General features: G+C 36.0%; 3 protein-coding genes and 3 long non-coding RNA genes across 13 annotated transcripts; 5 read left to right on the plus strand and 1 right to left on the minus strand.

Moving 5' to 3' along the window:
- LOC139195143 (uncharacterized) lies at positions 1 to 1,117 on the plus strand. Its single transcript, XR_011579777.1, has 2 exons — positions 1 to 82; positions 910 to 1,117. It is a non-coding gene; the product is annotated as an uncharacterized lncRNA (long non-coding RNA).
- A 5,520-nt stretch (positions 1,118 to 6,637) lies between these two features.
- LOC114824488 (uncharacterized) lies at positions 6,638 to 10,220 on the plus strand. The gene is made up of 3 exons (XM_070820157.1): positions 6,638 to 8,865; positions 8,964 to 9,360; positions 9,465 to 10,220. Exons 1-3 carry the CDS (start codon positions 6,638 to 6,640, stop codon positions 10,218 to 10,220), a joined length of 3,381 nt encoding a protein of 1,126 aa, XP_070676258.1.
- A 1,590-nt stretch (positions 10,221 to 11,810) lies between these two features.
- Positions 11,811 to 12,853, plus strand: LOC114823027 (uncharacterized). Its single transcript, XR_003771192.2, has 3 exons — positions 11,811 to 12,006; positions 12,146 to 12,393; positions 12,482 to 12,853. It is a non-coding gene; the product is annotated as an uncharacterized lncRNA (long non-coding RNA).
- A 2,844-nt stretch (positions 12,854 to 15,697) lies between these two features.
- Positions 15,698 to 20,194, plus strand: LOC114824923 (uncharacterized). 2 transcript variants are annotated; one of them, XM_029102638.2, is made up of 7 exons: positions 15,698 to 15,979; positions 17,650 to 17,930; positions 18,166 to 18,404; positions 18,912 to 19,130; positions 19,243 to 19,341; positions 19,429 to 19,509; positions 19,599 to 20,194. In XM_029102638.2, the coding sequence occupies exons 2-7, from the start codon at positions 17,657 to 17,659 to the stop codon at positions 20,055 to 20,057; spliced, it is 1,371 nt and encodes a 456-aa protein (XP_028958471.1). In that variant the 5' UTR covers positions 15,698 to 15,979; positions 17,650 to 17,656; the 3' UTR covers positions 20,058 to 20,194. The 2 variants fall into 2 exon arrangements, with proteins under 2 accessions (XP_028958471.1, XP_028958472.1); XM_029102639.2 differs by having other exon boundaries at positions 15,759 to 15,979; positions 17,657 to 17,930.
- Positions 20,195 to 21,407: 1,213 nt separating this feature from the next.
- Positions 21,408 to 26,137, plus strand: LOC103418039 (NAC domain-containing protein 7-like). Of its 7 annotated transcripts, none has more exons than XM_070820493.1 (4): positions 21,408 to 21,824; positions 24,224 to 24,395; positions 24,487 to 24,765; positions 25,213 to 26,137. In XM_070820493.1, exons 2-4 carry the CDS (start codon positions 24,233 to 24,235, stop codon positions 25,887 to 25,889), a joined length of 1,119 nt encoding a protein of 372 aa, XP_070676594.1. In that variant the 5' UTR covers positions 21,408 to 21,824; positions 24,224 to 24,232; the 3' UTR covers positions 25,890 to 26,137. The 7 variants fall into 7 exon arrangements, with proteins under 7 accessions (XP_070676594.1, XP_070676596.1, XP_028954149.1 ...); XM_070820495.1 differs by having other exon boundaries at positions 21,410 to 21,606; positions 24,487 to 24,761; positions 25,209 to 26,137; XM_029098316.2 differs by having other exon boundaries at positions 21,425 to 21,824; positions 24,203 to 24,395; positions 24,487 to 24,761; positions 25,209 to 26,137.
- A 627-nt stretch (positions 26,138 to 26,764) lies between these two features.
- On the minus strand, positions 26,765 to 27,740 carry LOC139195266 (uncharacterized). The gene is made up of 2 exons (XR_011579983.1): positions 27,425 to 27,740; positions 26,765 to 27,319 (listed from the first exon to the last, which is right to left on the minus strand). It is a non-coding gene; the product is annotated as an uncharacterized lncRNA (long non-coding RNA).
- Positions 27,741 to 27,960: the final 220 nt, after the last annotated feature.

The raw sequence follows: 27,960 nt of genomic DNA on the forward strand, positions 1-27,960 counted from the left end.
TTGTTTCGCATATAGGTGATACCTATCCCGAGGACGAGCGCATCCAGGGACGTCACGGGGGTTACGACCCTTCGACTTACCAGTGAGTGGGCAGTTATTTTCTGTTATTACGTATATACTACTGAAATTCCCAGAAATTGAATTTAAAAGAAAGTATGTTTATAAGATGCCATGCATGCATATTATGAATTATATGAATTGATAATTGATGCATATATATATGTGAATTGGTGCTGTGGACGCACAGGTGAGTATCAGGTGAGTTTTATGTTATTTATGTGAATCATTGATGATGTGAATTGTGTTGAGAGCTCATAACCTGCACCCTTGGTGTTAGTGCTTATATTATTCATCGTACCGCACGCTCACCTTGGATCCAAGTAGGTGCATGTCGTACAGACCATGAGAGGGTTCCGACATGCTAGTTGTACAGATCACTAGAGGTGGTTCCGACTGGTAGGTGACCTTAGATTATGTGCACAGATGATTGATGAGTAAAGCACTAGAGCGTATTATTACACCATTCTTGTTGTACAGACTACTTCAGGTAGTTCCAACTTATGTGCAGAGTAGTGCCATATAGGTCACCGTGGTGACTCCGGTTGGTTTGGATATTGAGCTATGGAATTAACCGTACAGGACCAACTGCAGGGTCTTCGGTTGATTCATTATGTCACCTATTATATTGATGTGTTCTTAATCTGTTATTGACATTTATGGCATGGCATATTTTCTGGGGTTTGATAAAGATTGGTGATTTGAGATATTTGAAGAAGTATATGCATATTATGTTATTTTCTGGGAAAGTATACAGGTTTTACAGCGAGGGGTTAGAAATGTTTTAAATGAAATGTTTTTGAAAAACTTTGGTTTTACTGACCCACTCAATTTTGTTTTGCGCCCCTCCAGGTTCTAGTTAGCAGCGTTGGTGGCCCACGAGGATTCCCACGGCGTACTGACAGACTACATAAACGTAGGACTCACCTGCGGGTGTTGTAATTTAGTTATGGTCCTACTTGACTGCACCTAGTACTTATGCTCTGAATTTGTGTGTTTCAGACTTAAACTTACTCTAGCATGCTAGTTGGATATTATTGCTAGTAGTTGGTTTTTATTCCTTCGTATTTCTCTTATCTTTTGCTTCCACATCGCACTTTTGATTACATCATGCTCACGTGATGGCCAGCACGCCTTGATTCTAGGATTGGGGTGTGTCATAACAAAATTTTTTACACTCTCTCCTACAGTCAATCATACTCATAAGTGTTTTATCCTCTTAAAAGTTTGATTAAAACATTATAAAACACATCGAAAAATAACAATATAAAAGTAATTTAAAAATACCAAACACGTTAAAAGTTATAATAATTAATTTACAAGTGCAAAAAATGTGAAAAAATTAATATGCAAACGCTCGTGATTGTATCCTCTACGCTTTGAGATGGGGACATCATCATTTGAATTTTTAAAACCTTACAAACCCTCATGAATAGTATTTTAGGGGGTTCAAAATAAATAAAAATTCATAATAATTAATGTACAAGTGTGAAAAATGTGAAAGAATATAAAAACATTCATGATTGCATCCTCTATATGTAACAATGGTTACATCATCGTTTACATTTTTAAAACCCTTTAAACCCTCATGAATAGTGGTTTTTTATATTTAAGTGCAAAATTAATAAAATTCATAATAATTATTGTAAAAGTATGAAAAATGTAAAAAATAAAATAAAAATATACACAACCACTCGTAGTGACAAGCTTTACAACTTTCATGAATGGGTCAACTCTAAAATCCGACACCATAATCGATAAACCCTTAGATTTATATTTAACCGTCGATTCTCGTACGTTTACACTTTATTCTTCTTATTGAATTTCAAATTTTCTTTTTTGGGAACATCATCTTTTAGTGGATGTAGAAAAATGAACGATCGAATCATTGATATCATGTTCCAATATTTACGGTGAACTGAAATATAAGTCGATATTATATAGTTTTTAGAGACTTTATAAACTTTGAGCAATCTTTTCACTAACGGTAAAACTCTGGATGTAATATGAACTGTCCCGAATCGTTCATCTTCCTACATCTTTTGATAGATCATGTTTTCCAAAAAGAAAACCTGAAAAAAAAAATTGGTGAGAAGAATTTCGATCTATAGTTTATTTGATTATAATGGCGACTTTTGAAGTTGAGCAATTTCACGAAAGTTGTTAAACTTATCATTACGAGCGTTTATATATATATTTTTTAAAAATTTCACACTTAATTAATATTTATGTGATGCTTGAAAGACAAAGGTGCTTGACAACTATTATTAGCACTCCAAAAAGCATATTCTACACTCATCATAAGTGTATTTTTCTTTCTAATTATAGAAAGTTTGGAGTGTCAAATGAGGTTTTTAGAGTGCTAATAACAATTCCCATGTGTTTTTATGTTTTGAAGAAATTTTTATGTGGCAATGTGGAATGTATATACTAATTTAGTATTATGTTTTTCATTTGATTATTTATTGGTGTAAATACATTTTCTTTAACAGGTAACGGATCAGATCATATTACTTATTTATTTTAACGAGTATTACACTAACACGACACTATCTATTAAGATATTAGATATGACATAAAAATAACATAAATGCAGAAAACACGACATAAATATTAACGATAAGCCTAATGATCATGGGCCGAGCCCATGCCGGACCATCAGCCGCCACGAACTGAATCCAGGAAATCCTTCCGTTCGTTGGGGCCCACCTTCCACCACCACCGGCACAGAAACACACAAATACATCCCAGCTGACTCTACTCTAACGCTGTCACCTCGCTCGTTATTCATCGGCGCGGCGGCTGAGCGAATGGTTGGAGCCGGTTTGTTTTAATTCGATTTAATATTCCGTATTTATGGAGAGGTGTCGCCATCGTAATCTCTAGGGTCGGTCCGTCTGTAGGGCCCAGTTTATGAGGGTAGAGAAATAAAATACACTAGAAAGTAGAACAATTGCGGACCAGCCAACCAGAGCCCGCGTGCAGTTGCTGGTGAATATATGATATTAATAATACGAAAATATTTTATTGATAATACAAAAGTTTTGTATTAATTCTTTTTCCAGACCTTAAAAAAGTTTCCTTATAGAACTGTTGTATTAATAAATTTGCACTCTTTGGATGAAATTTTTTATTTATTCTTTTGTAACGGGATGCCCTGGGTTTTGCTTGTTTTGAGGATTTGGAATGCGGGTCTCTGGGGTTTTGGAGATGGTTGCTGAGGAAGGTGTTAAATACTGTTGTCAGTGAGAAAAAAAAATATTGACAAATTAAACTATAAGTAGGAGAATATTGTGAATATCTCTGTAAGTATGGAGAATATCTGTGTAAGAATAGTAGGCAATTTTAGAGAGATTATCTATTTGAACGATATTTTGTAGACAATATGATATCGTGGTTGATTATTAGTCTTTCTTTAATCATTTAAAGAAAAAATTCAAACCATCAATCAGATGGTCTACAAAATATGGTTTAAAAATATAGTTTAATTAAAATAATGTCATACATCTAATACATTGTTGCCACATATTCAACCAGTGCATCTCTCATCTAATATATGTTTGCCATGTTGGTGCCTTGATTACATGAGAGTTTCTCTTCGAAATCACGTTCAAGTAATAAATAATTCATGAACTTGAATTTTGTTATAATATATTGAGGTAATTCTTATAAGTAAAATATTTATCATGTGTACATGTTCAGAAACCTTTAATTTCAGTTAGTAATTGGATCGATTTTAAGTCATTTGACAAGCATGCATGTTCTAATAATGATACACACACACACATACTTTTCTCTTTCTGATTAAATTCAACAAAAAAAGTTTAATTTGATAACGGAGAATGTAATCACATATCACATATGGGATGAATGATATTTTTAATTGTATTAATTTTTTTTTTTCACAAACCCAACAGAACAGGCATACATTGGATAGATGAGCTAAATTTCTTAATATATGATGAGATAATTAGGGCTAAAATGTGTGTATATATAATTTTTCTCACTTAGAAGTTAGGAAAAGTTTATCACCACTAGTAGAAAAACATGTTTGCGCGACGAAACCTTGCGCGACGTAGAGCATTTCGTCACGCAAAGTATGTTTGCGCGACGACAACACACAGGACGTCGCGCAAATGGTCTTTGCGCGACGGTACTTTGCGCGACGTAGTAATGCGTCGCGCAAAACAGTTTTGTGCGACGAAGGTACAACTACGTCGCGCAAAACAGTTTTGCGCGACGTCTTGTGCGTCGCGCAAGAGTTTGGCGCCAAACCAAGCTTGTTTTACCGCTTTTTTCGAACTTTGCGCGACGCAGGTTCACTACGTCGCGCAAAACTGTTTTGCGCGACGCATTATGTACATCTTGCGTCGCGCAAAACAGTTTTGCGCGACGTAGTGAACCTGCGTCGCGCAAAGTCAACACGAAAATATACCTTTTTGTCTTTCTTTCCAGTGTTCTAACACTAGTCAAACAGCTAACTGCCTTCCCCTCTTCCTCACCTACAGACCTCCATAGCTGCTGATCACACTCAGGTGATTTAAAAACCTCTATGTTATTTATCCATTTTTTTATATATGATTGTATTGAATTTTTTGTTAATATTACCTAATATATTGAAAATTTTGATCTCCTTATTACCTAATATATTGAAAATTTTGATCTCCTTATTACCTAATATATTGAAAATTTTGATCTCCTATTGATGATGGCACATGATCTTCCCTTCACCAAATTATCTTATGGTGTCTGAACAAATAAATGGTGGGATCCTAAATATAGCTCTATTTGCCTAGCAGTAGCAGACTATGTATGACTATTGTTAATATAACCTAAGCTTTCATGGCAGGGAAATGGTGGGAAACCCGATCATTACTTACCCAAAAAGCTTACGAGAATTAAGATTACCGTCTAAACTGGAGTTCATTATTTGGGATTAAACTATGCCATTCACAGTCACAAAACATCAAAACTAGAAGGAAGTAAAGACAAATATTAGACAATGAAGATAAGAAGTTGTAAAAATCCCACTACTCAAAAGGATAAAAAAGGGTTACTCATGCCAACTAGGATTTGCAATCAACTTGGCAGTTGTAAAACTAGAAAAATGTTTTAAACAACAAGTAAAAGAAGAGAATGGGATAGGAGTGTAGGTCCTTCAAACGCGATGACATGTGTTTTAATGTTTTCACATGACATCGGATTTTAGTTTAGAATGTCACAGACTTACGATGGAGATGTAAGAAACAATTGAGACGCCATTGTTGGAAGAAATCAAACCCACCAAGCACTGTCACGTAGAGAAAGTTAAAATACATGACAATACTTAATTGGGTTAGTTTACTCCACAGTTGCGTCCTAGTTGTAAGTTCGTTCTTGTGTCAACGGGGTTGCTTATTGTTCAATCTAGTTTTTGGCAACCATTCCAAACTGATTAGCACATAGAAGTAGCAGATCATCACTCTGTACACAAAATACTGTAGCAAGACTTTGGATGAATATTTGTTAATCAAAATTGCTAAATTTTATTAAATGCAAAACTCAAGTTACAACAACCTTATATACGAGCTACGTTTTTACAGAGGTAAACTCAGAGCAGTTTGTTTTGATTATTTAAGAAAATTCGTCTTCATCATCGGAGGCCGGCAAACCTTTGAGCACATCTGTTAATGCATAGTAATGGCTCACACACTTGCGGTCAGTTATTATGTTGCTTGAAAGCACAATCCTCTTAAAATGCTCCGCTGCTGCTGGTACGAGCATCCACATTCCTCTTTAGGCAGTAGATGGTACCTAGTACAAATAATTCCTCAGGCACTTTACAAGCAGCTCCTCCACTTTTAATACCACCAGCATTATATGTTACTTCTCTTTCATTTAAAGGGACCCCGGGACCAGTAGGAATTTTCTTTATGATGAGAGCAGTAGGAATTTTCTTTATGATGGGACCATCTGTTCAGACACCATAAGATAATTTTGGTCATGTTGGAGTTTTTTGGGATTCAATTTGTAATTGATCTTTATTAATTTTATCTATTTTATTTAGCTTTAGTAATTATTGTGATTTAATTTATTTGTATGCACAAATTTTTGTACATCACGTACAAAATTGTTTTGTGTTGTACGAAATTAATACTACTTAACTTTGTACACTTTTTTTTAAGAAAAGCTTAGTTTCCCGTTTGAGAATTCGTTGGATTTCGTGTATGGATGCGAAAGCATGACTGCGGTCCAATTAATTCTTGAATTGTCCCATTTTATGGACAGTTTAGGAATACATAGTTATGTGTTGTAGTTTGCGGTTCACGGATTAGGTTTCGATAGTGGAAATTTTGGTAACATTTCCTGTTGTTCTTCGAGTACACGGTGGATATTATGTATCTACGGCGTGCACTTGAAGAACTGTAAGGAGATGCTGCCGAAATTAGCCCACGTCGAAATTTAATCCATTGGAATCGTAAATTACGACACATAACTGTGCATTCCTGAATGGGATAGGGCCCTTACCGGAGGAATAAGGTGACAATACAATAGTTGAAGTTGTTGTAACTCTTGTACTTTTATTGGGATTGCAGACAAAATGGACAAACGGTGGATACATAATCATAATAGATGTGATGTTGAGTACTTGGATGGAATAGATAAGTTCACTGAATTTGCAACTAGACACAACCCAGATTCAACTCATATCCGATGTCCATGTAGAAGGTGTAACAACTCAATGTGGGAGACATTCGAAAATGTTCGATTTCATTTAGTAAGAAATGGGATGATGGAGACCTATACTACTTGGTATCATCATGGAGAACGATTAGATCAAGCTTCGTCTTCATACGTGACACAAGTGGACACTGTTGAATCTAATGTGGATCCTAGTGAACAAGTTATGAATATTGTAAATGACGTTTATCCATACGCCTCGAGCAACACCAATCAGGAAGGGGGAGATGATGTTCATCCAACCATGGACAGTGAGGAATTTAAAAACTATGAAAAACTATTGAAAAATGCCAAGCAAGAATTATATCCGGGTTGCGAGAACTTTTCGGTGCTCTCAGCAATTGTAGAGTTGATGCATGGAAAAATCAAGTTTCGTTTGTCAAACAAGTGTTTTGATTACTTTTTGGGAGTTATCAAGAGGATGCTTCCAAAGGAGAATTGTTTACCTGAAGATCATAAAAGTGCCCAAAAAGTGTTGAAGGGTCTTGGATTGGGGTATGAAAAAATTCACGCATGTGTAAATAATTGTATATTGTTTTATAAGGAGAACAAACAGTTGGATACATGCCCTATCTGCAATGAGCCAAGGTTTAAAATGACATCACAAAATAGAAAGACCAAGATTCCACAAAAAGTAATGCGTTATCTTCCATTGAAGCCTAGGTTGCAACGATTGTACATGTCGATGCATACGGCAACCGACATGAGATGGCATAAAGAAGGACGGGTAAATGACGATGTTATGAGGCATCCTGCAGATGGAGAGGCATGGAAAGAATTCGATCGGATGTACCCTAATTTTGCAGCTGACCCGCGAAACGTCAGATTGGGACTTGCCACTGATGGATTTAATCCGTTTGGGGTTTTAAACCTAAACCACAGCACTTGGCCAGTCGTCGTTTTTCCTTATAATCTGCCGCCTTGGAAGTGCATGAAAAAAGAATACATGATGTTGACTTTATTAATGAGCGAAGATCTAGGAAAGTCCATTAATGTTTATTTGCGGCCGTTGGTTGATGAGCTAAAAGATTTATGGGAAAACGGTGTTCGTACATACGATAAGTATACTGGGCAGATGTTCACCATGCGAGCGGCAGTGATGTGGACAGTAAACGATTTTCCCGCCTATGCAATGGTTTCTGGGTGGATGACTAAGGGTTATTTGGCATGTCCAATATGCAAGGAGAACGTAACATCGTCTTGGCATGCGAGAAAAGTTTGTTATCTTGGTCATCGTAGATGGCTCCCTTGGGACAACGAGTGGCGTCATAACGATAAAGCCTTCCATGGCACAAAAGAGACTCGGCTAAGACCAAGAGAATGGTCCGGAGATGAGATTTTGGATCAGTTAAATAGTTTGGAATTTGGTCATTTCGGCAAAGGGGTCAGTCAGCCCAGACCAACTACACATCTAAACTGGACGCACAAGAGTATGTTATTTGAGCTCCCGTACTGGTCAAAGTTAAAATTGAGACACAACCTAGATGTTATGCATATTGAGAAAAATGTGTTTGATACTTTGGTCGGGACAATTCTAGACATTGAAGGAAAAACGAAGGACACGATTGAAGCTCGCCTCGATTTGGAACGAATGGGCATTAGGTCATCCATGTGGATGCAGAGTGTCGGTGGTACAATGAAGAAAGGCCATCCTTTTTTTACAGTTAAGCCAAATGGGAAGAAAGAGTTTTTCAACTTTATTTCTTCTGTAAAGTTTCCAGATGGGTATGCTTCCAATATCTCGCGTTGTGTGAATGTGAAGGGGTGTAAATTTTCAAACATAAAGAGTCATGATTGTCATGTGATACTCCAACGCCTTCTTCCGGTTGGTATTCGACACTTATTGCCTCTTGATGTGGTGAAACCAATCGTGTTGTTGTCGAGATTTTTTTCGCAGTTGACTGCAAGGTGTTTGCGAAAGTCAGATGTTAAACAATTGCAGGAAGACATTGTGAACGTCTTATGCAAATTTGAACAGATATTTCCCCCAGCTTTCTTTACAAGTATGATTCACGTGATGATTCACTTGCCAGATGAGGCATTGCTTGCCGGACCAGTGAACTGTCGATGGATGTATCCAATAGAAAGGTAATTAAGCGCGTGTGTGTGTGTGTATATATATATATAACAAATTCATGATCAACGAACGCTTTGAATAATTTGTAGCATACCTTTTATTTGTGCAGATATATTGGTGAATTGAAAAAGTGTGTCCGAAACAAGGCAAAGCCCGAAGGATCACTGGTGGAGGCATGGGTCGCATATGAGTCACTTACTTTTTGTGCAATGTATCTTCAAGATGTTGAGACAACTTTCAATCGTCCTCAACGCAATAATGACGGTGGTGTCAGAAAAGAGAAACTGTCTGTTTTTGCCCAAATTTCGCGACCATTCGGCGATCCTGTAAAAGGCGAATCGTTTACCAAAAATGACATGGAGGTAGCGCATTGGTTCATACTCAACAATTGTCACGAGGCTTTGCCATACCTTGAAGAGCATGAACGGTTGATGAAGCGGGAACATCCTTCACATTTATATGCGAAGAAGCATCGTGATTTGTTTCCTTCGTGGTTTCACGCACATGTAAGTTTTATGTGGTTTGAATTAAGCATATTTTCCAACTTGTTCATGCCTGTCTTTAAATTTGGTTACATTAACAAGTTAACTTTTTGTATATGTTATATTAGATGAACAAATTGAAGGAATTGAATTCACCCTCTTACGATGAAGAATTATATAACTTGGCGAGAGGACCACTTCATGTTGAATTGTTCTCGGGTTGTCATGTAAATGGGATCAAGTTCTTAGGGGCAACACGTGATGACAAGTTGTCTACTCAAAATAGTGGTGTCCATGTCCCAGGTGCTGGCGACAGTGAAGACATTGATTTCTATGGCAAACTAACTTGTGTAGTACAATTGCTTTACAAAGACAGGTGTCAAGTGATACTGTTTAAGTGTCTTTGGTTTGATACAAACCCACATAACCGAACGAGTGTTAAGCAAGATCATGGTTTACTATCAGTAAACACTACGAGACATTGGTACGATGAAGACCCATACATTTTGGCAACTATGGCGAAACAAATATTCTATCTAGACGACCCTAAAGCCGGCAATGGTTGGAAAGTTGTTCAGAAGATTGATCGAAGAGGGCTATATGATATTCCGGAACTAGATCATGATGAGAACGACGACAATGTCGCTGACCAACAGTTATCATCTTCGATAGAAATTGGTGAAGAAACACTTCGGGATACTAATATTGTCCAAGAACCGTTTGACGTACCTGGAGTTCCCGAATTCGAAATATCAATTGACCTTGGTGATCTACCTCAATACAATGCAGCGGAAAAGGCAAACGAAGATGAGGACGAATGGGAATCCGGAAATGGTAGTAGTGATGATAGTGAGAGTTATTATTGTAGTTCGGATGAGGATTAATATAAACTTGTGAAGGAAAAAGCAGGAGGCTGAGGGTTTAACACCGCTTCTCATCTACCACACTAATATTCCCAACAAATTATCTCATCGTCTCCATTCTATAAAGATAAAGATATCATGTAAGTTGTATGTTTTATGTTATCTTTATATTTGTTTTACTCTTAGTTGCATTTGATAATTGCGTTATTATGACAATTTTTCAATTGCATGATTGATTTTTTTTTCTTTCCTACATCAGGTTGTCATTGTTGCATTTTTGACATGGCTTGGATGGTTCATCCCTGGAGAATTTGGTCTTTTTTCCGGAAAACTAGATACCAAAAGGCATGGATAAATTTGAGCTGGCATTACAATTCGGTATCTCAGTATTAGTGGTTGCTTGCCCTTTTGCCATGGGACTAGCAATCCCTACGGCAGTAATGGTTGAAACAAATTGCTTTTCAATTTAGAATCTGGGTTTTCAACTTTTCATGCATTTTATTTTCATGTTTTTTTGCTGGTGTACCTTCATTATACTTGTTCCTACTTACTTTTCCTTCCGATGACGTCGAAAACCTGTTTGTTTTGGTATTAGGAAAAGACAATTACTGATTAGATACTATCCATATGTCTGAGGGTGCAAGTGTATTGGGATTGAACATGCAACAATCATTTCATAGTTGGAATCTGTCTCATATGACTCTTTGGTTCTGACGATTGGTGGCCTTGTCCATGTCAAGCCATACTCGCCAAGTTTTAGATCCCAGTTTCTTGTAGATAACAGCTCTCATTGAGGGAGAGTTCTCCCCAACTCCTTTTCTGATAACAATGTAAGAATTCATGTGATTTCATCATTCTTGAATTCATATATGTGAGTTCATCAAACTGCCGATTGCAGCTGAACTTGGTAAATGAGCTGTATATATGGTTAGACTTCTTAAGGTTTTATATTCGAATGAAGTAAAACATACTGGAGGGAAAAATGTGATTAAGCCATGTTTGAATTAATGAAGAACAGTTGGCTTAATAATAACTGAAGATAACTGCATTATTAATGGGATAAGGCAGTTATCAGATATAGAATGGGATTGGTCCCTCTTCTCGGTATAAATATGGATGATTCACAGTTAAGCAAGGTTGCCCCATTTGAAACCTAATACATCCATTGTAGTCGTACAAGAGAAGGGAAGATACATCCTAAAACAGATCATGGCTTCAAGTTCAGGTTTGCATGCTTATTCATGTATATCAGTCCATGCATTGATTTTGGTATAATTGGGTTCTGCCGCTCAAGCGGTGGTCTCTGCCGCTCAAGCTGTAGTTCTGCCGCTCAAGCGGTGGTCTCTGCCGCTCAAGCTGTAGTATGACTGAGTTCTGCCGCTCAAGCGATAGTCTCTGCCGCTCAAGCGGTTATCTATTGCAGTAAATCTTAGTGTTTATCAAATATGCCATTTGTGTTGATTTACATGTAGTTTAGTAACTTGATTGATTGGATCCTGAATTATATTAATTTTAATAAACAAGGCTAATAATTGTTTCGTTCTTTTTGTTTTTTTTTTTCCTTTCTAAAATTAAAAGTTGAACAAAAGGGCATGAAGGTACCTAAGTCATGAAGGTTGATAAATTTTTTAGCATTTCACACTTTATTGATGTCTGGACGTTTACTGACATGTGTTTGATCCCTGCAGGTGAACACGGTTGTCTTTGATATAACAGGAACTCTGACAGTTGGGAAACGGTAGTTAATGCAGTGCTCGTTTCCAATTACTCAATTGAGGAGTTCTGTGCTGTATCTATTGCCACAGAGGTTGGTGCTTATATTTCAAATTTGTACATTAAAAGCTTCATTTGCTTAGTTGCATTAAAAATGTTAGTGTTTGTAGAGTAGTTAGGATGAAAACCTCTCGGAGGCTCTGACCTTTTTCAATTACACTCTCACGATGCAGTTTCCAGCTCATAGCAAGGGAAGGACGCCATGGGAGCCTCTTTACAGGCCTGCGGGCGCCAGAAGTACGTCGAAACCGGACGCAAAGTCCACAACTTGGTCTCTGCGTTGACCGTTTTCAACTGTGATTTTGTTCTCAACACACGCATCATTACCATGTGCAATGTGCGGTTGTCCTTTGGATTCCCGCTCAGTTTTCGACGGGCTGAAGAGGAAGAACTTGTTCCAGTGGAATGCGCTTGTTAGTGGGTATGCAAGAAACGAGCTTTTTGTTGATGCCATTGATGTGTTTGTGGATTTGATCAATAGATGGGACTGATTTCGGATGTGTTTGTAGGCAATGCGTTGATTGCAATGTATGGGAAATGCGGGTCGGTTGAGGATGCAGCTAAAGTGTTCGAGATAATGCCTGAGAAGAATTGTGATTTGTTTGAATTGTAAGAGGCTGCTAAAGACGTTTGGATCAACTGAACATGTGATGGAGGCTAAGGATTTTGAGGTGCACACAGGAGCTGGCGTTAGTGGAAGAGTTGGTGGCAAAATGGTTTTGGTTGGGACTTAATATGTGTTTACAAATTAATATTTCTTGTAGTTTAAGCAAATACCAAGCCAAAGTTCCTCTAAAATAACGGTATCTTTTATTTATTAGGCCAAGCATAAAATGAGATACATATATAGTATTATGGGAATATATGAACTATGGAAGATATGCCTGACAATTCCTGACACGACCCAATAACACGACACGACACGACACGGAAAAAAGAAAATGAAACAAAAAAGAGAGGGAAAATGAAAATTAATAAAAGTTGTGAGAAATTTTTTTTTTTTAAGTTATTAACTTTTTATCACATATATGACATATCCCACTATTTTTATAATGACACGTAATATACTACTTCGTGTACCAGTCAATTATACGTACAAAATAAAGAGATTTAAATCTACTTAATAAATATATATATATATATACACACCATTGAACTTGATGGGATACGAATTATACGAAACTAATTTCAACGATCCAACCGTCAAACTTGTTTGTATATACTTCGAGATCGTATCAGCAAAAAATTGCAAAAACCAAACATTCAGAGATTAAGTAACCGAACAAAACTTTTCAATGGTTAAAAAACGAAAAATCACGATTTAACGGTTATTTTAACTCCGATTTTGATTATTTTTTATAGCTACACTCCTTAATCCTATATGAATACAATGAATGAATTCGATCTTCAATTTAAAATATTTACACTAGTGGATACCAAAAAAATCTTATGTTATACTTAATGAAAGTATGAATAAACTCTTAAGTATTAGTGAATTTATTGTTTTGATGGGATACTCATTCTACGAAAGTAGTTTCAAGGATCCAACCGTCAAACATGTTTGTATATACTTCGAGATCGCATACGCCAAAAATTGCAAAAAACAAACATTCAGAGATCAAGTAACCAGACAAAACTTTTCGACGGTTATAAAAAGAAAAATCATGATTAACGGTCATTTTAACTCCGATTTTGATGATTTTTTGCAGCTACACTCCTTGACCCTATATGAATACAATGATTGAATTCGATCTTCAATTTAAAATATTTACACTAATGGATACCAAAAAAATCTTATGTTATACTTAATGAAAGTATAAATAAATTCTTAAGTATTAGTGAATCTATTGTTTTGATGGGATACTCATTCTACGAAACTAGTTTCAATGATCCAACCGTCAAACATGTTTGTATATACTTCGAGATCTCATACGCCAAAAATTGCAAAAAACAAACATTCAAAGATCAAGTAACCGGACAAAACTTTTCGACGGTTATAAAAAGATAAATCATGATTTAACGGTCATTTTTACTCCGATTTTGATGATTTTTTGCAGCTACACTCCTTGACCCTATATGAATACAATGATTGAATTTGATCTTCAATTTAAAATATTTACACTAGTGGATACCAAAAAAATCTTATGTTATACTTAATGAAAGTATGAATAAATTCTTAAGTATTAGTGAATCTATTGTTTTGATGGGATACTCATTCTACAAAACTAGTTTTAATGATCCAACCGTCAAACATGTTTGTATATACTTCGAGATCGCATACGCCAAAAATTGCAAAAAACAAACATTCAGAGATTAAGTAACCGGACAAAACTTTTCGACGGTTATAACAAGATAAATCATGATTTAACGGTCATTTTTACTCCGATTTTGATGATTTTTTGCAGCTACACTCCTTGACCCTATATGAATACAATGATTGAATTCGATCTTCAATTTAAAATATTTACACTAGTGGATACCAAAAAAATCTTATGTTATACTTAATCAAAGTATGAATAAATTCTTAAGTATTAGTGAATCTATTGTTTTGATGAGATACTCATTCTACGAAACTAGTTTCAATGATCCAACCGTCAAACATGTTTGTATATACTTCGAGATCGCATACGCCAAAAATTGCAAAAAACAAACATTCAGAGATTAAGTAACCGGACAAAACTTTTCGACGGTTATAAAAAGATAAATCATGATTTAACGGTCATTTTAACTCTGATTTTGATGATTTTTTGTACCTACACTCCTTGACCCTATATGAATACAATGATTGAATTCGATCTTCAATTTAAAATATTTACACTAGTGGATACCACAAAATCTTATGTTATACTTAATCAAAGTATGAATAAACTTTGAAGTGTTACTGAATCTATTGTTTTGATGAGATACACGCATTCTACGAAACTAGTTTCAACAATCCAACCGTTAAACATGTTTGTATATACTTCGAGATAACATACGCCAAAAATTGCAAAAAACAAACATTCAGAGATCAAGTAACCGGACAAAACTTTTCGACGGTTATAAAATGAAAAAGCACGATTTAACGGTTATTTTAACTCCGATTTTGATGATTTTTTACAGGTACACTCCTTGATCCTATATGAATACAAATAATGAATTTGATCTTTAATTTAACAATTTAATACCCCTAAAAACTATAATAATTATATAATATAATTACATATATATATTAACTAATTAGATATATATTTACTAGTGGATTTCGTACAACGCGTTTTTGATCAAGTTCAATGATATATATATTTACTAAATAGATTTTAATTTATTTATATAATACTTATAACACTTAAGAAATTGAATGATATATATATGTAAAAATAAAAATTTGTTGGTTTTTATTAGAAAAATATATTATTTTGGGGTTTATGTAAAAAAAAATTGAATTTGAAAGCAGTAAAGTCATATTTTCAGTAATTTTTATAATAATTGAAAAAAAAAAAAAACTTTGCGCGACGCCTTAACATGGTCGTCGCGCAAAAGCACTTTGCGCGACATCAAATTGTATACCAACGTCGCGCAAGATATGATAAATTTCGCGCTCCAATGCAGTGAAAAAAAGGCGCTTTGTTTCAATTTTTCCTAAGTTTCGACTCTTTCCCGTATAATTAATAGACCTCTCTTCCCTCTTGCACTCTTTCGGCCTTTCCCTCTTTCCCATATAACCTCTTGCTCATCTATCCTCTCTTTCCCTCTTTCCCGTATGGTTCCCTTGCTCACCTCTCTTTCCCTCTTTCCCACCCTCTTCCTCACCTTTCTTTCCCTCTTTCCTGTATAACCCTCTTGCTCATCTCTCCTCTTTTTCCCGTACATATCTCTCTCCCTCTCATTCACAAGCTTTCCTCTTCACAATCACGAATCCAACCATCACCACCACTACTCTGTCAGTTGTCTCTCTCCCTCTCGTTCTAAACGACGGGCAGTGACGCGAATCTGGAAACTGACGCGAATCAAGTCCCAAATTCAAGGTGAGGGTTTCTGATTTTTTATGGGTTTTTGTTATTTAGGGTTTAGGTTCAAATTGCATGTTGGGTTTTGTCAAATTGATTTTTTTTGTGATGTGATTCAAGTTGATTGTGTGAAGTTTTTGCAATTTTGTTGATTTGTATGTGTATTTTGTGTATGAACATGAAGGTGTTTTCGGTGAAGCTTTTGCAATTTTGTCGATTTAGGATGCGAAGGTGGACTCACATAACATAATATCAAATCAAATGTATTCAATAATCCAAAAAATTGGGACATAAAATATTGATTAACCTTGACAAATGCTTGTAAACTATAAATTCTTGAAGCTGTTGTTATCTAAGAGTCCTCCATGCACTTTATGTAAAGTAATGTGCTAAGACGCTACAAATGGAAGCAGTTGCTGAGCTCATTAGACTCAAGTCTCTCTGCCCCATTCTTCAAAGTCATCAACATTTGTTAAACTGTCTTTGTTTTTGTTTTTGTTTTTGTTTTTTGTTTTTTGTTTTTTTTTTTATGTTTGGCAGTTTTTATGAGTTATTACCAAAATTGATTTGAGTATGTAGAGCATAATTTGAGCATTTTTGAAATGAATCTGACCTTCACCGAAAGTCAAAGCCTTTGTGTAATTTCCCCTGTTTGTTTATAGAGGATATTAGGTGAAGCACATGCCTTTACTAGATATATTTAGGACCTTGGATGTACAAGTTAAGAGGGGAGAGAAGACTTGTAATTTACTCTTTGATGTACAAGTTAGGACCTTGGAATATACCATACATAGGAAGTTAGAACTCATGGGTGATTTACTCTTCTAGTCTCAGTTCTCTTTCTCTTCTCTGCTTTTCCTTTTCCCTTTAATTTTCTCATTTCTCTGTTTTGCTTCTCTGCAATAATTAAATACATATTCCAAGCATATATATGTGTGTGTATATATATGTATCTATATGCAAATATTGGAAGATTAGTTGGTTGGATGATGGATTGCAAAATGTTTGCCACTGCATTTTGGAATTTCCATTTCTTATTCTGTTTTAATTTTTATAATAGTTTTATTAGTTTAACCATATTAGTAATTTAAGTTTTTCTTTTTAAATGGATTAATGGGTTTCCTACTTTGCTTGATATCACAGTTCTTAACTACATAACTAGATTACCGAAAATAAGACTTGAATTTGAGTCTTCATCCCTTGTATCGAAAAATGACTTAAATTTCATCTTTTTCTGTTGTTTAATGTCATAACTTATGTGATTTAGCTTTTCGTTCTGATTCTTCATATTGGGGAAGATATTGTTTCTTCTTTTTCATCATCCTCTTTTTGTATCACCTTATTCCTTGAAATAAAATGAAGTATCAACTCTAGGACAAGTAAAAGTTGGTGCATGGTAGTGATATCTCTGGACAGTAGCTGACAATAAGTGAATCACCAGATAGTGGCAAATTGCAAATGAATAATATCAGCCATACACCAGTGACATTTATTTTGTGTATCTAATTGTTGATCCACACACATCTACACAAGGTTGTTCATAAGGTTGTTGCATATAATTTGTTACTTGCTCAATTTAAATATACATTGTCCGTACTTTTTTTGAAATTAAGAATGTTGGTAACCTACTTATTACTTTGGTTGCTAATTGATTAGTTTCTAATGTTATAATTTTATGGTTTAAAAAGTGTATAGATGTCGCATTTGATCACTCGTCGTCGGAGTGTGACCAATGCGCCTCCCACATTATCAGCATCTACTGCTCCATGCGTGAGTGCTCCATTGAATGGGGAGCCTACTCCCTTTATTGAGGCTACTCCTACGGCGTCCCAGGTGCCTGTCTCATCGACGTCATCAGTGTCCGTTCACCCGCTCAGTGCACGGCGGCCTCACCGGCGTCGTCGCGAGCCGGACCCTTATGATCACACTTCCTCAGCATCCAGGGTTGAGGGTGAGGCCTCCCAGCCAGGTAGTTTTTTTCTAATTCTCGATCACTACGTTGTATTTTTTTTTTTCATTTTAAAAGTATTATTTTTATGATGCTGAAAATTTGCTAGATTGTGAAAATGTGTTGTGGGTTGTGAATTACTGTTATTTTAATGTTTTAAGGTTTTGGGAAATGCTTTACTATTAGGGGAAGTTATGTCGAATTTTCTGTGCAAATTTAAGCTTAGGGTTTTCACCATTTAAGTATTTTTGGCCAGCTAAAAAAAAAACTAGGGGGCCTAGTCGAATGCTGAAGCCAGCACAGAGTGTACGTTTGACTGGCTCTAAGATCAAGATTGAGTATGACCCGGTACATCGTGGAGCTGCTACAGCACAACAGCATAGCATCGTCGTTAGTAGCTGTGGTGTTGTTATTAAACAAAATTGTCCTATGCAGTGGGAGAAGTGGGCAGAAATTCCCGATAGGACGAAGGATTTGGTGCGAGACAAGTTGTCGGTTAGTATATTAATTTTTAGCCTTTATAATGAAGTTGTTTGTTAGTATATTAATCTTTATCCTTTAACTACTTGGTTCTTCATAAAAATATTGTTCTTCTTGATGTTCTGTATATTCATTTTGACTTACTGGATTACTTAGGTATGTTTCGAATTTGGTAATGAAATTCAATCATCTAACTCTTTTATCTAGTTATTTAATTCATTTTGATCTATTTCATCAAATTTGAAATTAACTCTTATGTTTCTTTTTCAAATTCATAAGCTAATCTTATTGAATCTTGTTTATTATAATCTTGTACTTTATGCCATGTTTGAGTTGCTTGTTCATGAATGTCATTGGGTTCATAAATTATATTTACGATTCTTGCATTCTTTTTATCTAAATAAACAAATTCGAATTCAATATCATTTTTTTAGTTTTGTTTACAAATAATAAAAACCAAATTATATTATCTTAATATTATTAAATTTCTTATTATTATTTTATTGTTTTTCATATTCGTAGGTCATTTTTGATCTTGATGATATATCCCCCGAGGTCAAGGCCTACTTAGACGAGACCTTAGCAACCCGGTACAAACATTGGAAGAACTATCTTCACACGCATTTTCAGCTATGGGATACTTTGGAGATTGCTCGCCTAAGTGGTTGCCCAAGCGAGTTGAAGGACCGGCCAGAGGATTGGGAGTGGCTCTGCAAACATTTTACGGACCCAAAATTTGTGGTATGTACATAATATTTTAATAATAATTTCTTATTGTTTTAGTTATTTTTAAGGTTTTTTTATTAATTTATTTCAAATAGTCGCACTAACATGTATATTGTGTGTTTAACAGAAGAAATCTGTTGCTGGCAAGATAGCTCGGGAGTCAAAGACACTTCTTCACCATTCCGGTTCGAAGCCCTTTTCGTATAGGCTTGAGGCACGACGTCAGGTAAAAGTATATTAATTTAGAAATTTTATACAATTTATTTATTATTATTGATTAATAAAATTTTCTTAATGTTTTTTTTTTCTTCAGGAGGGTTCTAAGTTCCCAGAGATCGACATGTTCGAGGATGTTTACGTTCGACCTGGAGATGCGAACAGTGAGCATCTTCATGTAAGTAAATGTAATTGTTATTATTCTTATATGTATGCATGAATCGTTCAAATATTATTTATATATATGTTTTTTCTTTATTATTACAGGCTCTTATGGTGGAAAAGCGCACTGCTGTTATCCAAGAAGCAACATCGCAGCTTCCCCCTGAGACCCCGATTGAGGACGTCCCGGTACCCGAGGATGCAGGTTTTCAGATCATGACTGATGTCTTAGATCAGAACCTTGGTCGTCGTCATGGCAAGGTTGTTCGTGGCATGGGGAAAGCACGAGTTCGTGAGACTGGTGCCTCTTCTTCCAGATCGAACACCGCAGAGGTCGATTCATTGAAGGAGCAAGTGACAACCCTACAGGGTCAGCTTCAGGTCCAGGGCGAGCAGATGAGGGAGCAGATAAGGGCCCAGGGCGAGCAGCTGCAGGCTTATGCTGGCCAAGTGAGAGACCTTGTACGAGCCATACAGATGACTGGCCTCCAAATCTCACTACCAGTAGTACCTGATCTTGCTACACCTTCGACTTTCGAGCCACTTCACCCTACTGATACCTAGTAGCCATTTCACCAAGAAGATTACTTGTAGTTTTTTTCTTTTTCATTCGGACATAAACAATACATTTCCATATTTATATGGAAATGTATAAACCCTATATATATATTATAATGAAATATTTTTCTTTGGTGCATTAATTATTGTTTATAATTGTAATTACAAAGAAAATAATATTTTTGACCATTTCTTCAAAAAAAAAAAAAAAAAAAAATCCACTTTGCGCGACGTAGTTTACGTCGTGCAAAGTCAAGCGACGCTACTTTGCGCGACGTAGCATACGTCGCTCAAAGTAGATTTGCGCAACGAAGGGTTACATGCGTCGCGCAAAGTTGATTTGCGCGACGTTTCATACGTCGCGCAAAGTAGCGTCTCTTGACTTTGCACGACGTAGACTACGTCGCGCAAATCCACTTTGCGCGACGACGGGTTACATGCGTCGCGCAAAGTGGATTTGCGCGACGTAGCTGCGTCGCGCAAAATCCACTTTGCGCGACGACGGGTTACATGCGTCGCGCAAAGCCTTCTGTCACTGCCTTGCCGCGACGGTTTGCGCGCGACCAAGGTGAGTTGGGCAAGGTTTTGCGCGACGTTTTTTTACTTTGCGCGACGACTGACCTGCGTCGCGCAAAGTGTTTTTTTTACTAGTGCACACCTTTTTAATAAGGGTTATGAGACAAATAGTAATAATCTAGAAAGCGATAAACTTTGGTATCATGATTAAACAGGACGTGAATATCAAGGGGTGTTACTTTTTGGCGGGAGAATGTTCACCACAGCCTCGTCCTCAGGCATGCAGAGGTTAAGAGGGGTCACCACCAAAAATATCCTTCCACTAATTACAAATATCTCCACATATATATTTATATCATCAATCATCGTCATCATACAGTATTACAAATAGTCAATTAATTTCTATAAGACACTATTAATTAAACCCTTTTGTTATTTTGCCCTTCAAGGTACAAGGTTAAGACATCATCCAATCCGCACCGTCCAATCTTCTTTCACTCTCACATAGATAGGATCGACAACCTCAAAGAAGTTCAACTTCAATTTCTCTTCTGGTCTCCATCACTGGTGGGTGGCAAGCTCTCTGGAGGTTACCTCCCTTCCCTCTCTCTCTCTCTCTCTCTCTCTAAATATTCATTGATTGATTTCGTTCACTTTCTTGAGCCATTTGAGCGCCTCCCCTTTTTTTCGGGCAAAGCTTTTGCAGCAATCAAGCCATCCACCCATCCCATACAGACACACTCTGAAAAGACAAGGGAAGAGAGAGAGAGAGAGAGAGAGAGAGAGAGAGAGAGAGAGAGAGAGAATGTATTTGAGGAGAGGGATATATAATATTAGGGCATGTGTTTTGTTAATATATATTTTGTTCGTTTGTTTTGCTTTGCTTCTTATTTAACTCCACTTCTCTGAATTTCCATTCCTGGCTACCCTCCACCTTTCCCTTTCCCTTTCATTTCCCTATTTTCCCTTCCTCGGGATCTGATCTCTCTCTCTTTCTCTCTGGGACTAGTACAAACAACTGTTTGAAGAGGGGAGATTAGTAAGTTCAATTCCCGGGGATTTGCTTTGTTAATTTCTTGTTTGTTTGTTTGTTGACTGTCGTTCCTTTGTTTCTGTGCTTCTTTTTTTGTGTCTGCTAGTGGGATTTTTCTTTTTTTGTGTCTGCTGATTGGTGATTGGATACAAGGTTTATGGTTCATCAACCAGATCTGTATGCAGCAATTTTAACTTCCATAGGGTGTTGTCAAGATTACCAAGGTTGTTACCTCTTCCACTCACCTCCTCCTTTTTCTTCACCATCATCTTCTTCTTCTTTTGTTTCTCTTTTGGGTTTGATTTATTTTCTTTGTTGTAATGGTTTTGATTCATCGTGCAGTCACTGCTCGTGAATGTATTGAAATGATCCTGAATTCTTTGGTATTAAAGCAAATGAAATATTAGCTTGGCTTAGTCAAATATTGGGCAAACTTAAGTTCGTTCAAAATATATATGGTATATGTCTATAGTTCAAAATAGGTGCGATCTGGTTTTTTTCCAGTTTTTGTGGTGTGTTGCGCTTCATTTTTTTATATATAGCTGATATATAATTTGGCAAAATATTATCACATGTGGAAAAACACTAGTCTCCTTTGATTAGTAATTACCTTCCATGGAGCCATCTTTCAATTTTGGGTTTACCCGAGTGATCAAAATGATTTCTTTCTTTATCAACTTGATGGAGTTTTCATGTCTTTTAACCACATGGATCTATACTCTCCAGAACATGTCATTACCATATGGTTACATGAAAAACAAAATCATTAAGAGGAGTCCTACATGTATAATCATTTTGTTTCTGGTTATCTGATAACTTGCATTGGCTTCTTTTTGTTATCGTTTTTTATTACCACAAATATGTGTTTCATGGATTATAGTTTGAATATGTATCTTCCAATTCTCACAAGGAGCTATTTTCTGCATAATTAATACACATCTCTCATATATGTGTGTGTGCTTGGGTGTTCCTTTTTATTTTTTCTTTTTGATTTTAGTTAATCCTTTTTATGAGCTGACCCGATTGAACAAAAAAAATGATAGTTTCTTGTGGTGTAGACAAAACATTTTGTGTTTGTTTAACTTTAAGCATGATTATACCTTTCGTTCCCATCTTCTTAGTTTAAGTACTTGAATCTTAAGTCAACTTTTTGTCATACATTTTTTTTTCTTGGCAAATTTTGTGGCCATATTTTTCAGTCTCACAAACATCAATCCTTATGTTATAAACTTAAAGTGAAAGATGCCTCAGTAGTGGTCACCATGCTTGATACAAAAGAAACCCTTTTCTTTTCTGTTCTTCTATATTAAACAATATTTGATTTATACATAGGATAAAAGTTTTCACATCCCTAATGTTAGTATATAATTACACATTTATACAAGATTAAAAAGCTAATACCTTGAACGAATGTTACTAATGTACATACATAGTTCCAGTCCAAGTGCTACACGTCGGTCATCTTGTTTAAATTCTTCTTGCATGCCAATGTCAAACTCCTGTTTTCTGTAGTTCTCACCTTTAGTTTGATGGACATATATGCATTTTGTATAATCGGTAAAATAAAAGATAGAACCACATATTAATTAATAATAAATCAATTGTTAATGGAAATATTTTGGGTTATGAAATTCGTACTCCTCTATAATTAATTCGCCAACTGATTTCCCATAATCTCCCATAGGCACATTCTTGGAAAGTGGATTTTTTTCAATAAGTTCTAGAAAGAATTTTAAAAATATCTGGTCAGGAGGGGAGATTTTATAGGATGATCTTCTCTAATTTGGTAAGTTTTAGATTTCTTTTTTATTTTCCTTTTTTTTTCAGAATTATTTTAGGCCCAACTAGGGTTCTTCTCTAGCTTTAGATGTATATATAATTTTTTTTGTCTATTTTCTAGGTTTATATACACATATATATGCTATATGTTTTAGCCTTTCGATCGACATAAGATTTTCTTAATCATTGAAACATAGTGTTTTCTCCGTTCTTTGTTTTCTGCGGAACCATCTATAGATAATAGAAGGCTTCTTCATGGCATACTCCATTGTAAGAATCAACAAGGTATATTGAAAGTAGTTGTGATTCTCAGGTTCCTACCCTTCATGCCCGCTACGTGATGCTTTTTTGTTTTTCTTGGATGATACGGTGCATATGTTATTTGAAAGAACAAAAAAGAAAAAAAAAAAAAAACTTTTTGCAGCTGCATATGTCCTCACTCATGCATTTACACAGTTATACTAAAATATTGTTCTGTAACTAAACAATTTGGTACGTCATTTTTGCGCTACATGTATTTGTGTAATATTATTCTTTTTATAAACAACATCCAAATTACTCGTCGTGCACGGGAACATTAATCAAATATTATCTCTGCGTGTGTGTATTTTTCTCTATTGATATGAACTTACTGCATTAGAAAGTTAGATATGTTAATCCCATTCTTAAAGTCAGTAAAAGTACAGTCTTCTTTCCCCTTTGCACATAATCCTCTCACAACCAGGAGAAAGAATTTGTAATATACCTTAATCATATTGCTTATTATTTGGTCATGTGTTTTTTTATTGGTCTGAATGTGTTCATATTTGAAATTATAATGCAGGTTTTTCATCATTATCCGCAGGTGAAGAATATGAATACGCTTTCATCACATGTACCCCCAGGCTTTCGATTCCGTCCCACAGATGAAGAACTTGTTGATTATTATCTCAGAAAGAAGATTGCTTCGAAACTGATTGATTTTGATGTCATCAGAGATGTTGATCTTTATAAGATTGAGCCGTGGGATCTTGAAGGTACTTACTAATTAATTCATGGTTTGGTTATAATAAGCAAGCTCATCCGATTATCTTCTGATCATGTTTATTATAATGTTGAATTGGACAGACTTGTGCAAGATAGGAAGTGGTGATCAGAATGAATGGTACTTCTTTAGCCACAAAGATAAGAAGTACCCTACTGGAAGTCGTACAAATAGGGCAACGAAAGCCGGGTTTTGGAAAGCTACAGGAAGAGATAAGGCTATTTATAGAGGAGAAAAATTCCTCGTTGGGATGAGAAAGACCTTAGTCTTTTACAAAGGCCGTGCTCCTAATGGACAGAAGTCAGATTGGATCATGCATGAATATCGACTAGAAACTAGAGAAAATGGAACTCCTCAGGCAAGTATATCTTAATTTTTGTTTTTTTGTATCAAGCTATGAGCTTATTACATGTTACATGCTGAGCATTAGTTCCACATCGATTGTGCTAATTGCCTAGCTAATATATAAACTTAGAAAATATAGTTATATATATATATATTGACCCTTTCCACCGAATAATTTTTGTTTTTATTGGTATCGAATATGGTATCAAAGCTAAGCGTATCGATTACTACTAGGTTACTGGCATTAATATATCAAGCTTTTGCGTATTCTTTCCATGCATATCTAGAATTTAAGCAAGACAATCAAGTATTGGTTTGTTGCCGCTCATACCATGTATGCGCTGTACTTTTTTGACCGAACACAAGATTGATGAATTTGTGCGCCTCCACAATAAATATGTTTCTATACCTTAAAAGTGAAATTTCTAACATCAAATATTGTTATGATTGTACCGTGCAGGAAGAAGGATGGGCTGTGTGTAGGGTGTTCAAGAAAAAGTTGGCAGCCGTGAGCAGAATGGGAGATTACGTGTCACCAGATTGCTATGATCAAGTCTCATTCCTGCCACAACTTGATAACCCTCCAAGGACATCAATGTCCCGCACTTATGCATCGCAAAATGAGCAGCAGCTACACTATTCACAATGCAAGAAAGAGTTTGATTTGCAGTACAACATGCCACATCATCATCATGACTCTTTTCTCCAGCTCCCTCAATTGGAAAGCCCCAAAGTTCCTCATCAGTCAGCTACCCCATATGGTAATTGTGCTATGCAGTCTTCCACACTCACACAAGAGGAGCAATTTGCGCAATACATCTCCCAGCAAAATATGTTCAAATCATCGTCATCGCCATCGGTACATGCGCTTGACAACAACAATGATTATCTGGAAGCTGTTGATCAAGTGAAGGATTGGCGAGCCCTTGACAAGTATGTTGCGTCACAGCTCAGCCATGACCAGCAAGATGCTTCCAAGAAAGTAACAAATTACTCTCATGCAGAGGAAATATTTCATGTGGCTGAACACATTAATATGCTTGCCAATGACGCATCCAGAAGGCGAGACAATAATAATAACATTGGACAGGACTATGCCTCAATATCAACCTCTACTTTCCAAATTGATCTCTGGAAATGATCAAGAACATGAATATTACAGTAACTATTAGCCAATACATAATACTAATTAATCGTAGGAGGTACGGTACTTTAAAGGGATCGATATTTGAGTATTATTAATCCAGTTGCTGTACATAAGAAAACACAATTATGGTATTATTTTTACCTATTCGACTTTAAATTTGTGACTTTTTGTGTTGATGAATATATACTAGGGCAACTAGGTGGACCAATTATTTGATTAATTACAAAATAACTTAGTCAAGACTACTGTATACGTAGTACGGGACTACAATATTTGTTGAATGTATTTTGCCTTATTTCACGTGACTAATTCAAAGGGTACTTTAGTGAGTAAAACTCCTTTATTATTGTATACTCGATCAGATATATTGTACATAAAGTTGCAGCATGTGTTAATTGTGATCATGAGTATAGATATGTGCAGCTAGCATGACTGTATGTGTTGAAGTTGAATGATACCAATTTACAGGTTGTTATGCAAATTTTTACTGTTTCAGACTAGATGACTTAATTATTTGTGATATTTATTGATTGGAAATGCTTCTCGAATTGTATTTTAGCAAGGCCGGTTGGGAGCTGTTTATATTTTGTGCAATTAAAAGAGAAAATAAAAGGAAGACCACAACCAGAAGCTAGCCGTCCGGCGAGTTCTGTGTGTTGATTTAGTACTTGTCATGCCCGCCATTTGGAAGGGAGGTGGTGAAAAAGCATAGTGATTTGGGACGTCATATGCACGGCCGCTGAAAGATCTTTCACAGCCCTCTCAGCAGCACAAGTCAGCAGCTATAGATCAGTTAGACCACGCATGATTGATGGATTTAATTTGGTACTTATAGTCTGTTAGGCTATATATGTTAAATGAGTCAATACTTTGTACACTATTAAATCAGGATATATCGTTAATATATAAGCAAACGATTTTACAATTTGAGTTACATTTCACAGGAGATGTATCAATGAGAACCTAAATAATTAACGGTTCAGATCATATAATATATAAAGAGTAGGCCTAAACAATTGTTTAGCACGATATTATTACTAACTGGTTAAAGGGACTGAGAGGCTTTGTATTGAAAGCCTTTTAGTGAGCTGTTTTATTCTTCCATTTGGTAGGTCGAATAAGAAAGTCTTGAAGAGAAATCTTTTTGGATCTTTCACTATATGTATTGGTATCGTAGTCATACGCACTAACCTTTCCTGGCGAACTACTCTTACAATCCCCAATGGCTCTCCCTTCTCAATGCTATGGTTTTGGAATAGGTAATAAAAACTGCGCGCATTTGTGGTTTCCTTTCTGGTTGTAGTACACATTTGAGGAAGAGTTGCAGTTACTAGACAGTATAGAAGATGGTGACTTTGGTGCTATGCAAGACGATATATATGCAACGGTCAATTGATCTTTGGTGGCAAACCTCCAAGCAAATACTGATACATATAAAAAGTAATACAAATATGTTGCAGTGACTAATAAGGTTATAATTAGAATTTGCATGTCATGCATAACAAAAAGAAATTTTCTACTTGGCATACCTTGCAAAAAGATGACTCGATCGATCGAGCAGCAGAAGCTGTTCTTGAACAAGTGTGGTTCCGGCAGTACTAGAAAAGTTTCAAACATGCATGCAGCAGAACTGTGCTTATAAATTTAGTTATGGATAATCTCCCGCCTCAGCTTCCCAGCCAGCCAGCAGCAGGTTGAGCAACAAGTCTTGCAGATGTAGATTTGACGGACCGGCTCTGTTCATTTCAAATTTTACCCGGTGGGGGACGTGAGGGATGTAAATACCACGGAATAATGAGTGATAGATTGGGACATAGTAACAAGAATGAATATATGTGTAGATATAAAAGTATATATGGTTGCTATATGGAATATATATTGACCTAGCTAACTAACTGATCTTCTCTTACTTGAGTTGAAGTCAAGCATGGAGCTTCCTTTTAAGCAATTATTATTTTTTTCTCAGGGACTACATCATTGGGCGTGCTCTATTGGATTTATTTATAGTTAGAGAGAGAGAGAGAGAGAGAGAGAGAGAGAGAGAATGCTTGGGAAATGGACTCCT

The sequence above is a fragment of the Malus domestica genome, chromosome 04, assembly GCF_042453785.1.
Source record: "Malus domestica chromosome 04, GDT2T_hap1".
NCBI lineage: Eukaryota > Viridiplantae > Streptophyta > Magnoliopsida > Rosales > Rosaceae > Malus > Malus domestica.